The sequence below is a fragment of the Chlamydotis macqueenii genome, chromosome 7 (genome assembly GCF_036417535.1).
Source record: "Chlamydotis macqueenii isolate bChlMac1 chromosome 7, bChlMac1.mat, whole genome shotgun sequence".
Lineage (NCBI taxonomy): Eukaryota > Metazoa > Chordata > Aves > Otidiformes > Otididae > Chlamydotis > Chlamydotis macqueenii.
Window position 1 is genome coordinate 7720977 of NC_141562.1, and position 14023 is coordinate 7734999.

At 36.9% G+C, this 14023-nt stretch overlaps 1 protein-coding gene across 2 annotated transcripts in view; it reads right to left on the reverse strand.

Annotated features, from left to right (window-relative positions):
• Positions 1 to 14023, reverse strand: part of PARG (poly(ADP-ribose) glycohydrolase) — a 72500-nt gene that overhangs the window by 34495 nt on the left and 23982 nt on the right. For both annotated transcript variants that reach the window (XM_086751861.1, XM_086751860.1), the window contains exons 8-9: positions 7336 to 7428; positions 5036 to 5193 (exon numbers count right to left, since the gene is read on the reverse strand). In XM_086751861.1, coding sequence (XP_086607987.1) covers positions 5036 to 5193; positions 7336 to 7428 — 251 coding nt within the window. The remainder of the gene's footprint in view (positions 1 to 5035; positions 5194 to 7335; positions 7429 to 14023) is intronic.

A 14023-nucleotide genomic window follows, 5' to 3' on the forward strand; every position in this document is an offset into this window, starting at 1 on the left:
CATCCAAGGCTAATTAGAACATAAACTTAAGGCAGGCATAACAGAAACAGCTTCGTAGGATCAGTGTCTGTAAAGTCGGAAAACCTAGAACCATGTTTCAGAGGAGCAACGCATCTCTCAGTCCAAACCAAGTTCTCTCGAAGTCGCTAGGTAATTTATTCCCCAGAGAATACTCATTAGTGTTGCAAAATTGATGTTGTTTATGAAGAGACAATCACATTACTGGTAAATTAGATTTCAATTCTCCTGCATAAATGTACTATACAGTTTGCCCATTTCCTTTCATGTATTATACATTCCATAAAAGACATATATATCTTAACTAGTGGGCTTTTTCCCCTCATTTCCAATCACTTGAAATTACTTTAAAGGTTTGTTTGGTAACGATGAAGAAATTCAGTCCCAGTGGAATACTGGTGGTTTCAGACCAGAGAATCCACTAATATATGTGCCAAAAGACCTACCAGGCTTATGTCATTAGACATAGTATCTTCAATTATGAATATAACCTCAATTGCTTTGATGGGAGCTATTACAGATGCATAATATCTCCAGTTTAACTACAGTAGCTTTTTGAAAAAGGAAAATAGAGGAGATATTGTAACTGGACACAACAGCCAAGAACGGACACAGCAAAAGCAAAGTGGGTCCTGGACAGACCTGTTTCCTTTTCAGTCACCAAGAACACTGACTCAAGATTGCAGAAGTTTTTTTTCCTTATACTTTCCTTTTACATATGATCAGACTAGATAGTTCCCTAAGTTACCAAATTCTAGAGTGGTAAGAAACAGGTCTGATAACTTGGTCAACAGGGGGAAGAAAAACCTCCACAGCACAGTCTTGCGAGATAGTGGACTGTATTTATTTCAGCATCTTGGAATAAACGCAAGAAAAGATAGTTTAATCTTATCTTTAATATATTCCAGGAGGAATATATATTTTTTATTAAAGTGCTACGTTAAACCACAAACTATACACAAAGACAATTAATTATGAACATCACCAAAAAAAACCTACTTTAAATTGTGCAACTAACATCATAATTGTAGAGATTATCTCAGAAGAGGCAACGCAATTCATGCTCTGCATTCAACCAGCATGCAACTTCTATGGAAAATTTATCAGTAAGAGGAATAAAATGGCAAATTTAATTACTTCTTTCTTTTGTGATGGAATATTTTTGCATAAAGCTGCCCAATCTATCCATGTTTTATATTATAGAAGTGTTTTTAAAAAGAAAAATTGAACTCTAAATCTAGCTTGATATTTTGAACAGAAGTAGTATTTTATGCTATATAGTATGATCTAGTATTTGGATACCAAATGAATATCATCCTGTCTTCTAGAATTCATAAATACTAGAGCTCTCAAAGTTAAACTACAAATTCCATTTTATTAACCACATATGAAATGAATTATTTTATTAATGACTTAAGAATCATAACAGGCCCATCCTCATGAAGTACGAAAGGGAAGAATTCCAATAAATTACTGAGTATTTCATTACACACAGGTGACTTGCAGTCTGTAGCATGATGAAGAACCAAAGCAGACAGTTGGTGTCATAACATACGATTAAACTAAGTGCTTCAGTGTCAAAAGAGGAATGCTGACTTTTTTTCTCCTCTGATCTCGCAAAATCAGCAGGCAGGAGAAGAGCAGTAAAGCACAGATGACTTACGTTAATACTAACACAAAGGCCTGCCTTACAATCAGTTGCAGTTACTAGCTCACCCACTAGCATTTAAACAACTTGCCACCATCACTGCAGCAACAGTGCCACAAGCACTAGTGCACCAAAAAATGCTTAAGAGTAAGTTCTCTTAAGAACTTAAGTTCTTAATAAGTTCTCAATATCTTGCACTGACTGTCTGTTGTTTTGTCAAACAGATTTGTATCTTGGGGAGCATAGGGCTGGATGTCACAATATGCTAGCTAATACCACAAAAACCTAAAGCAGGGAGAAGACTGGGAGGGAAGTGGGAATATGACAGCATTTAAATGTAGAAACCATAATTATTTTATAGTGTATAAAAAAGTACTAATGCTTAAGTCTGCATAAATTGAATTGATAAATGACTGCTGTGTGAAACTGAAAACACTAGAAACTGCTTTTACAGTTGTGTTTTTAACTTAAGGCACAAATTACATTTTTTCAGTCTCAAAGTGTTGAAGGGAAGGGTGGAAGCCTTTTAAATGAACACAGAGAGGGCAAACATAGTGGAATTGAGGGACACCACATTTCCTAAAGAAAAAAAAAAAAAATCCCTCACATGCTAGCATCCGCTCAGTAATTTTACTTCGTTAGGGAACCATGGCAGATTATTTTTTTCTACCCGAAGAACAAAGTCATTCATTCACAGTCACATAGCAGATGAATTATGCTGAGGAAAGAACTAAGTCTGGAAAAAGCTGCAGACCACAATACCGTGGGGAGAGCGGGTTGGTGTGTGGAACAATCTGTTACGCCCATCCCTAAGCAGACAGAGCGCAGCAGCAGCCTCCAAAGCCTTTACATCAAAACATTGTTATAAAGAGGGGGGGAAAAAAAAGTAATAAACATTTTAACTTCAGTCACTGCCTACTGCCTTTTGATCTTCACAAAAGGTTTTTTTGTGAAAGCTGAAAATACACACTGCAGTGCACCAAATCTTGTAGTCTTTACAAGTCTGAAAGAGTACCTGAAAACACAACATTTTATTCTCTGTCCTTGCTACTAAGGAACTAACTTTTGGGGCGAGAAGATACAGAGTTGACAGGAGGAAAAAGAAATAGGATACTATCCATCTCCTTCTCATTCTAGATTTCAACTAAGGTTATATACAGTAGCACAATAGAAAACTGTAAATTCTTGTAGTACCCTCCACCATTCACTCTCTTCAACCTCCTTTTGCATTTATCCTACCAGTCCCCCTCCCACTGACACATTGCCTCTTATTTTATCCACTGCCTGTCACACCTCGTGTTCTACTTCACTAATCTGCTCATTATCAAATGCCAAATACATGGCGGGGAGTGGGAAATTTTGGTCCAACACATGGTTAAGTAAAAAAAAGGATTGAAAAAGGAAACTAGCTATATAAAAATTGCATAAATTGGCAACACTGATGATGAGCCACATTTAATCCTCAAGAACCAGAAGATGTCAGCTTCTCTTTTCTCCAGTTTGGTAACAATATTCTTGCACTTAAACAAATAAAAATGGCTTTCTACTCCATGTGACTGAAAGCTGGGCATTACCTCATCCATAATGCCACAGGAAGGCCTGAAGGTTGTCTGCTGTATTACCCCTTTTAAATAACACTGTTGGAACTTCCTATGAGTGATAGCAGTAGGAAGCCAAGTCAGAAAACACAGGAGGACTCACTGGAACAGGGCAGAAAACCCTGAAGTTAATATTTTATACTGGTCATTCTTTAAGTCTATAGCAGGAAACCATTTAGCATATAATTTGCCAAGGCTTTTTTATTTAAAAGTAGTTCAAAATATTATGCCCCGAGTTAACCAATAGTATTACACTGTACTACTGTGACTTTACATTGTTGTACAATGCTTATAGAAGACAATATGAATTTACTCCAGCGTTTTAATGGCATTTTATTCTGTAGGTGTAAGAATTTAACTGCCTGATTTATAACATGCTTAAGTGACAACAAAAACTGCTACGTTAAAGACCTTTAAAAAAAAACAAACAAAAAAAAAACCAAAAAAAAACCTCAGCTAGAAATGTGTAGCTGGTGCAAATAAAACTCTTTCCAGAACTTTACTGTCCTCTTTCACTGCTCTGAACATAAATCCTTAATTATGCATGGACAGTACTTTTCATTTATTTGTTCTTATGAACTAACGGTGGAAAAACATGCTGAGTTGTATGGCGCGTTAGTACCCACCCACACCCCTCTCCCGCAGCCCACTGCACTGTTGGAATAAACACCACAACAGTGACCCTGGTCTCTCTTCTGAAATACATAGTATAAGGAAACCTGTGCTAGCCCCTAAAGACAGAAACACCAAACCCATTATTAGTACATCAGCATGCCTGACAATTTATTCTGGGAAGTTTGAGCTCTTATGACACATGTACCCACGTGTGCCGGATCACAGGTAACACTTTTTTATTTCATCTTAGTTTTCAGAGCACATACACTACATATGTTAACCATGAGGAATAAGAAAAACTCTAGATCAGTAATCTCTCCAAGGTCCAGCCTAATAAACTTCAGGTTAATCTACACAGACTTGCATGGAAACGCCCAGAAGACAAGAAACTCTCACTTCTAATCTACAGGTCTATATGAACCATAATATTCTGAAGCAGGGAACAGCTCCATCCTCTTCCCCCATTTAAAACTTAAATAAGCATATTTTAAAAATAAAAGATGTGAAGAAAAATTTTTAATCAAATCTGTCTATAAGCTAGGGTTGAAGAAAAAAGAATAAGTGTTGGGCTAGAAATCAAAGTATCTTTAAATTCTTATTGTGGTATTGAAATCTTTTTAAGCTAACTCGTAGCAGAAAGGACAGGTTTATTTTAACATGCAGCTCTACAACTGCCTTAAGATGATAAGAGATTGTACAGATTGTGAAGAAACAAGTCCTATTGATCTGACTTAGTGTGCAAATCACCACTGCTGACACAAAGGAGACAACAGAAACATAGCTGGGGAACACTAACCTTTAATTTAAATACATATAGAATACTTGAAGCACAACTGAAATATACCATTCACAGACGAATGGCTTATGAGGACGTAGGGAATTCCATCAACCAAATTATGTCTGAGCAAGAGCGTGTCTGTGCATATGCATGCATGAAAAAACCAAATATCTGGAACATTAAACATATCTTCCTATGCACAAGATCCTTTGTTACATAGTTGCATAGCTTTATCCCTTAGAGGTAAACAGAAAAGAAGGAAAGCAGACTACTGGAATTAGTGACAGAAACATGAAAGAAGCAATTAGTTTCTCCCCTAAATGACAACAGTATTTTCATTGGAGGGTTATCAGCTTCATTTACTCCAGAGTGCCATACCTGTTGAAGTTAATGTCTGGATAACTAGAATACTCAGACTTCATCTTCGCATTGCGACGTGGAAAAGTACAGAAGAAAGCATTGGCCAGAAAACTAGCAATCTGTTCCTGTGACATTGTGATGGAGTGATTCATCTTTTGTTTCAGTAGAGGTATTGGCTACCAACAAAAGAAGTGAGGGGGAGGGGGGCAGGAGAGAAGGAAGGGAAGGAGAGAGAAAAATAATTAGCTTACCCATTTTAAAAGAAAAAACAGCAGCACAAAATTACATTTGTTAAATTAGAGCAAGAGTAATTCAGGCCATTGGAGAACCCTTTAATCAGCAGCACCATTAAAGTCAAAACAGTTTATTCAAGACAATTCAGAAAAAGCCTGCTTGACAAACTGCAGATTTCTAATCAATAATAAAAGGAAAGACCAAGAAAACACAACTTATCAAACAAAACCATGGGGAGCTGAGAGGAGAAAAAAAAAAAAAAAAAATAGATGGGATGTTGCAAATCCTGGGCAATCTTAAAAACAGAAGTAAAAACCCGCTTTCAATAGCGGTATAGTTAAGAACCCTCAAGGAATGCTTTCAGCCACAACAGCCAAACTTCATACTTTATAAAGAAATGTCGAAGTCACACCACAGATCAACACTCTATGACTTGCTTTGAATTTTTATCCATCCTACTTCAAGAAATAACACCGACAATATTTGCAGAAAGTGCATGATCATCGATTCTTTTATAATCAGAATGCACAAAAAGCTCAGCTTCACTTTGTTCTTCAGTTTGGAGTTTTATTTGACTCTAGTCAGGGTTTCTTTAATATAAAAAAGAAAGAGGTCAGGGGAACAAAAAAAAGCCAACAAACCCCAAAGTGTTATATATATTTCATTTTATCAGGCTTTAGCCTCCTGATTTGTAATTTTTGCTCACCACATTCATGGTATTTTATTTTTTTTTTAATTATGCAATAATACTGGGCAAGGAAGGATCACTGACTTCTAAGGAGTCCAGTAACAATTACGATAAACCCACTCTACAGGAGAAAGAACAGTTTTCACCTCTTCTGCCAATATTCTCAGCCATCATAGTTAGTCTAGCTCCAGGAGAACTGAGCAGCTACAATTAAATCCTTTTAGTTGTGAATACAGAAATTGCTAGTAATTTAGACCTTTGAATACACAGCCCTGTTTACTCCACAAAACAAACAAGTTTTCCTTCATTCTTATAACTACTACATTCACGTTCACTGAATCTCATTCTATCTTCTGGCTATTTAATTAACAAGCTATATTATGATGTCTGAAGTCACAGAGCCAGAGGGGGAAAAAAAGCCTGAGAAGCTCTCTCTAATAAGTTCTACAAGCCTATAAAAATAGGATATTTTTGAGAGCATGTTATACTGGAACAAATTTAGCTTTATGTCTCACAAAAAAAAAAAAGTCTGACAGAGATCTTCACAATTTACACTGCCTAACAGTATATCATCTTTATAAAAGGCATTACTACAAGAACTTGCAAGTCTTATGCTTGACTTTGTGTTCACAAACTTCATAGGATTCTCAAAAACATCCCCCATCAAGTGACTAGTAAAAAATTTTTTTAAGAAATATTCATACTGTTTGAAATTATAGATCTATGGTAGGACAAGCTGCATCATAAGATGCTCCTGTCCAACAAAATCAATTTAGAAAACTGTAACAAAGGCGCTTACAAATTAGAGTGTTACCCTCTTAATGTGGTACCTATCATACATCCTCACTTACTTGATCAGTCCTATTCACTTTTATCAGCTTCACTACCTATGGAACTGATTCCTACAACAATAATAAAGAATTAGTTACGGTTTGTATGCACACAAGTATGTGACGTTCTAACTAAAATAAAATACGCTCCCAAGTAAATGACCACTTTAAAAATACTTCTAGGATTAAAAAATTTTTCAAATAAAAAATTAGATGTTTTAAGATTATTCAGTAGTATTTCAGTTTCTAAGTGTGATCTTCAAAACTTCAGAAGTTTCATGATCATTTGAGAAAAGCAAGAAGCAATTCCAGCATATAGAAAGGAAAGCATTACTTAAGTTCAGATTAAAAATATGACAGTAAGATATATTTTTTTTCCACATTTTAATACATCATCACAGAAGTGCATTGTCTATTTTGCTCCCTAGGCCTCAGCAACATTCAACACAAAAACCATCGCTTTTATTAAGAACATAACAGGATCCTGATGTTTTGGGCGTAGCCATTAGTTACAGTTTGCAGAAAAGCTGTCTGCACAGAGCACTTAGCTAGCTGTGTTTACTTACCTGGGTGCAGATACTAGGGAGACAGAGTGCCAGCTTGACCATGTCAGGAAGAATGGACTGGAACAAGTGTTGAGCCTCTGCATCTTCGAGAACCTGTTAAAAAGAAAGAAAGAAAAAGGCTTCTTACCTCAGAAAAAAAAAAAAGATTGTACAAAAATTTTGTGAAAACAGGATCCATCCAAAAGAAAGGAGAGAAAAAAAAATAGGCTCAGGCAAATCTGTAGCATTTTTCACAGTAGTACCTCACTACATTTTACCTTGTAGAATTCACTAATTGAAATACAGAAACAACTCTTAAAAGTTGAGAAAACATGTCACCCAAAGCTCTATAAAGAAACCTTGAATAACTTACGATTTGACTCTTTCCAAAGCAACGATCCAAATTCTCAACTGATAAAAATCACTACCTAACCACAAAAGTACTGGAACAATTTACATAAGTTTCATATTCAGGTCATAGTGCAAGACAGTACCTGTGATATTCTCCTGTTAAGGACGTATGAAACTCACTGCTGGGTCAGAGCAGTGCTCCTCAGCAGCAGCACAGGAAATGCTATGTAAGAGCATGCAAGCCTTTTTACTGTCCATCCCCAACAGGCTCCCTCAAGAACTATAGCCCGGGCGCTACACACATTGAAGAGTGCAGCCTGCTTGGTCCCACATGCTGAAGTTGCAATCTTTTCAGTCTCTTCCTGTAAAACAGCTGATCCTATGACTACTTTAGCTGCCTCTCTACCTGCTCTAACATTCCTCCTGAGGAGAAAACCAACAACACTCAGAAATTGGCACACCAGCGTTTCACAAAGCTTCTCAAAGCTTTTATACTCAAGACCAAGTCACACGTCACTTGTCAACAGTGGACCAGCCAGTGTCAGGACCATCCTGACACTGGCTGGTCCACTGTTGACAAGTTTAGCTGCCAGCGTCCTGGCTAAACCACAACACAAAGCATATCAAGCCAATGTTTTCAGAGAAAGTCCAGGATCTCCCTCCCTGCAACTGTCAGTTCTGAGCTCAACCTCACACACCTGAGGTTTAGATGAAACCATCCACACCTCCATTCATGTATCATACACCTATTCTTAAAAGGTGCAAAAGATTCCTTATGGTGGTCGATGCTCTTCTAAGAAAAGCTAGCATAGGCACACAAATGGAAGGTTGTGGAAAAAAAAAGAAACAAAGCAGAGCATTTGCAATACGCAAAGTGGCACAAAAGCATGCCATATCCTCTAAAGTCTCACATTCTGCCATATGAGCAGGCTGAAGAAAGACCAACGAGAGAAAAGCACATTATCCGTCTTCCTGTGCAGTGGTGCAGTTTTCCTCTGATCTAGGGATTTGGGCACCTGATGTGACCGGCTGTTAGATTTGCATGCTGCATTCAAGGCAAAAAGCAGAGATAAGAGAACACACAACTTGCACTACAGCTGGGGAATGGAAGACGAAGGTCACAGCTCAGCCTTCTGCCTCCCTCTTTCCCCTACATTCAGGGAATTTGTATTTTAAACAACTACCTTCCACCAGTTTCTAGAGAAAAACAATTAAAATTCTGAAACTGTGGCTTTAAAACTATAGAATATTATTTTTCAAGTAAAACTGTTAGAAAATAATTAGATTTACTACCCATTTCACACAAAAACAATAGCAGATAATGGATGAAACAGCATTAAGGTATTATCAACTTTAGCCTCTGCAACAATTAAGACTAATTGTGAAATCACAGAAAGCTATGATCTTAGTCATATAATCAAAGCTTCATAATTCACACTTCAATGGAAAGCTTCACAGACTTCAGAATGTAAGAGAGATACTGGCAATTTTCTTGAAAAGAGAAAAATACAGTGCCTCTGATTGAAAGCATACTGCTCACCATAAAAGCCGAGCTGCAAGTTTTGTTTGAAGGCTAACAACTTCTGTTCCTCCAGGATCATTAAAATAGCTATACAAGTATCTCTGCTCTATTCCCTCTGGTTCCAAGAGATACAAAGGCATAAGAGTACTTCGGAAGTTAAAAAACAAAATTCAAACAAATGTTTAAAGTGCAAACAACTTAGAGTAGGGAAGTGGGGAAAACAAAACAATCCCAATACCTACACATTTACTTTCCATGCATTATGTATGCTGTTCATGGAGACATACAAACAAGGTTTTAATTTAAAGTTTTAAATTGAAAGAAGAAATTAAAGAACAGTAAGCCTAGGAAACATGAAAATCATTTGATACAATAGAGGAATCCAAGTAATATACAAATTATTACCAAAAGCCAACTTTTTTTAAGCTTAAGAAATGAACAAGACTTATCTCTCTCTCCTGTTGGCTGCTTATGTCCCTACATATTTACACAGTATACATCAGATACTGAAAATTATGACTTAACCTTTAACATCATATGGCTAGCAGGAAACTTTGGCACAACATTTTAAAGTACCATAAAGTAACAAAATGAGCATTTAAAGGCTGGTATTTCAGATCTCAATACATATGAGAATGAATATGTAAGTTGAATCTATTCAAAAGATGACATTTAACCTCAGATGTCTACCAGGCTGTCAAATTCTGATATTCTCTCCCCTTCGGGTAACACTTCCTCTCTTTTAAAGCTGACATATAAATAGTGGCTGCTATGCTTTGCTGACTGCCACACACTATACAGTATCACTTATCTGGTGACACACTATGGCATTGGACTTTGTCATAGCTGTCAAGATTTCAACCTTCTCTTTATGCTCCTTTGAAAACAATATAATAATAGTATGAGACAATTTCTTTCCAAAACAGAACCAGGGCTAGCAATTGCACAGCTCAGCTCTGATACGAAATGCATAACTACAAAGTTCACTTCAAACTCTAAAATTCTACTTTTCCTTCTCTTTTACCTTCCTAATGTTGTACTAGGACATGTTCTGCTCTACATTATTCCTATGCGTTACTTTTACCGGATGGTCACTAATGAAAACTTCAAAATTTGGAGCTGTTAATGCCCAGAAGTGTTCTCATTGGACTCCAGACAGATTCTTCTTAATGTAAATCACAAATAAGGTGAGGGTTTTTTTTTTTTGTGAAAAGCGTTGAGTGCCATGAAAACCTAGCTACTTTATTCACTTAAAGGACCCCACAACTTTAAACAGTTGATCATTGTGAGTGCTAAGTTCACAAAGTTTCTTGCCAAGAAACTCCTAATTCTGCACCATTCTTTAATCAAATCACCAAGCAGCCTAAGCATCTCTGTTTTGGATCTCCTTTATTTAGACAAAGATCTCCTAAACATTGCAGGGAAGCACATCAATAGTTTTCAAGCTCAGACATATTTGTTTCTTCCCAGAAATGTCACAGTTTCTCAAAATAGCTGCTGCAGTGAGTAATCTGAGAACACTGTCATTTAACTGCAGGTGCTATTTTTTTAAACAACAAACTCCCACAAACAAAAACCCCAAAAAACTTTTCTCCCCAATAAACTTTCTCCCTTAAAATAAATCCTTGGGGAACTATCCTGTCCTGTGCTTCCCATTTATATCTTGAGGCTATAACCCATTCTTGATCAGTGCCAGTGAGCCAGAAATATGTATCCTTCCTTAAGTTTCTAAAAAACTTAAGTAACTTGAGTCATGGCCATATCCACGTAAGCATAACTTCCCCTTTCTGCCCAAGGACGCTTCCTATACAGGTAACATTCCTATGAGTTTTCTACGAGAAAAAAACACCTCTAATGCCCTGGTTGCTTGGCCCTCATCCTCTTCTGATCACTAAACCAGCATGCCACCACAGTTGCAGCTTTGCAGACCAACCACTGTCACTACGTATTCTCAGCTACACTCTGTGCAACACAGAGCCTGGTTTTATCTGTGACAATCTTTTCAGACTTTGAAAGCAGTAAAAAAGAACACACTGAATCATGGAAAGTAAAAGGATTCCAGGACATGGAGTTACTGACACCACAGCTACATCTGACAGACATCCCACTATGCAAATGCCAACCTGGGAGAACCTAGCAACAGCACAGAGAATACCTAGTCACAGAATTGAATGGACATTTATGTAGAAGGAAACTCTCTTCAGAAAGCAGTGATTTGTACTGATGTGAAATCCAGCATATTTAGAGTCACATTACATGTTCTACTTATTTGTTGTTGCCGAAAGATCGATGTGTCATTCTGTCTCCTGAAACACACACACACCCACTACACTTCACCAGTTCCCGTGTTCACCTGATAATTTCCTGAGATCTTTCAGCTCACTAACACTACAGGAAAATAACTTCAGGGGAAATAGTCTTCTGCTGCATTAATAAATTGAACCAGCCTACGAAAAACTCATGCATTATTAGATGTCGTGCAGGGTGGGTGGTATGCGAAACAGAACCAGTCACATCCCTTGAACACTAGGCTACAAAGGCAGATACCAGTTGCAACTCTTCTCACTGAAAAAGTAGTAGTATTCTAGTTAGTATGAAGCTGTTACAATAAGTGCCTCACTTTGAAGTAAATCTCCTAGTACAGGAATGTCTGTATTGATTCAGTAATGTGCTTTTAACTCTGTAAAATCTTTTTCAAGACTACAACTATACAGAGTTTAAGAGAAAATCTTGGATTTCCATTGTTTAAAAAAATATTTGTTTTATAACTTAAGGAATTCTAAAATATGAAATGGTTGTCAACAACTTTTGGTAAAGGAAATATATTTAATTGTCACAGCAACCGATCAGTTTCTCCTTTCCTTATTATGCATACATGTCCTTTGCAGCTTCTTTCAGAATTTGAAATAAAAACAAAAATATATTGTTGACTTTATTCATAGTCCTCCAATCATGTAAAAAACTATTTAGGAATGAAATAAAAGCAGGGCTTATACCCTGAGGGCAAAGCATATGGAATCAGACTTGCAAAGCATGACTTGCCTTTTGCGAGAGAAATCACTCGGCGATGTCATCAGTATTTGCACTGGAGTGACTGACTAAATGAACATGACTTAGGGCTCCAATTGGTAAGATGCAAATGGTTCAGTGAGCTGTAGCAGAGGTAAAAGCTCTTGGCCAAACTTGCACTGCAATTTTGCAAAATGAACATTTATACTGCAGGAAAGAGGTCTGACTACGCGCCGCCATAAGTAATGGCCTCTTGTCACTATAAACCAGTCCTCCAAAACGTAATGAACGAGTATCCCCGACAGTCCTAATAAGAAGGGTCTGAGGTAGCATGGGGTGATAGTGATGGTAGAGAGTTTAAATCTAAATCTGACAGCTCATCAGACCAAACAAACTGCACATAAAGAACACAAACTTGGACAGCTCTATCTATCACATGGAAAGGTAGAGTCATCATGCCAACAGAAAACCAGAACGCTAGACAGCAATGGCTTAATGCTTTCAATTTGTTTGGTTTTATTTCCCCATATTAACTTTTGTGGCAGGACAAGGATCAACTTAAGGATGAAGGGGAAAACTACAGTGCTTCCTTCAGACTTTGTCTTTTATTTCCTAATTCTAATGGATTTTGACCTTCTGACTTTTTCCTTCCCAGCTGACATAATGCCTCATGCACTTTCTTAGAATTACTTTGTTTCCGTTTGTGTTTTTAAGTGCTCTGAACCATCAATTACTATATTGAACTGTTTTTCCAGTAACAGCTTTCTTAATTATTTTTTATCTACTAATTAGACAAATTATGTAACTTACGTACTCTATTCACAGTAAGTTCATTCTCCTAATTCCAGGATTTTTTTTTTCCTTTATTTCTTTCAATTTGCCTCACATAAGGAAATAACCTCTCTGTATTTTTACAGAGCATTAGCATCCACATGATGAATACTTCCAAGCTGAAAAACTTGGTTGCAAATACAGGTGGATCAAATAAGGGCATATATATATATATATATATATATATAGCCTACCTAGACATAACATCATTGATTAAACCTCCTTCAGGCCTGCAATTCAAAGAAAATAAAGACAGATATGTGAACAAAGCAATACTATTCACATTCTCACAAACAGAAAGATTTGCTTAGTGCTGCACACAAGGAATATGCAAGAGGAACGTGCTACGAAGTCTAAGACAACATGGAATAATGTCCTAAAAAAAAAAAAAGATCAATTTTTGTAATTTTGTAGTTCTGGAACATGGAAGGCAAAACACTGAAAAAAATTTGGGGAACAAGGACAATAGGAACTTGTGTTCGAAGGCTTAATTTCTTTTCAAGACTGTTAACAGTCTTGTTCTACCCATAAGCATTTTAAATGTTGCTTTTTTTCATTCAATACATAGAATGTATCTCCTTTCCAAAGGCTCCTCTTTCACTGTCAAATTAGATTTAAGAGTTCAATTGTGCTCTTGCTCCATTCTAACAAGATATTGGTTCTTGTGCACTTCTGGATAATGTTAACAACTTTGCTTTCCCACTTTTTTTTTTTTTAAGGGTATTCCATGGAAGAACCTCCCAGGCATCCTGAAGTGTCTCCCTCACTATTCCCCTCCAGCTAAAACTTTCCTTTAAGATAATACTTAGACAAAAAATTGGGGGTACTTAAGCAATCACAACATGTGACTGATCCTTTATTGCACTAAGCAACGTTGTCTTGATTTTTTTTCTTCCTTCCAGAGCAGCCTGTACTTATTTACTTGTCCTCCTGTCTCATACAGAAATTACACACTTTTTGGATGCTGTTTGTTTAACACTTAAACATGGAGGAGTC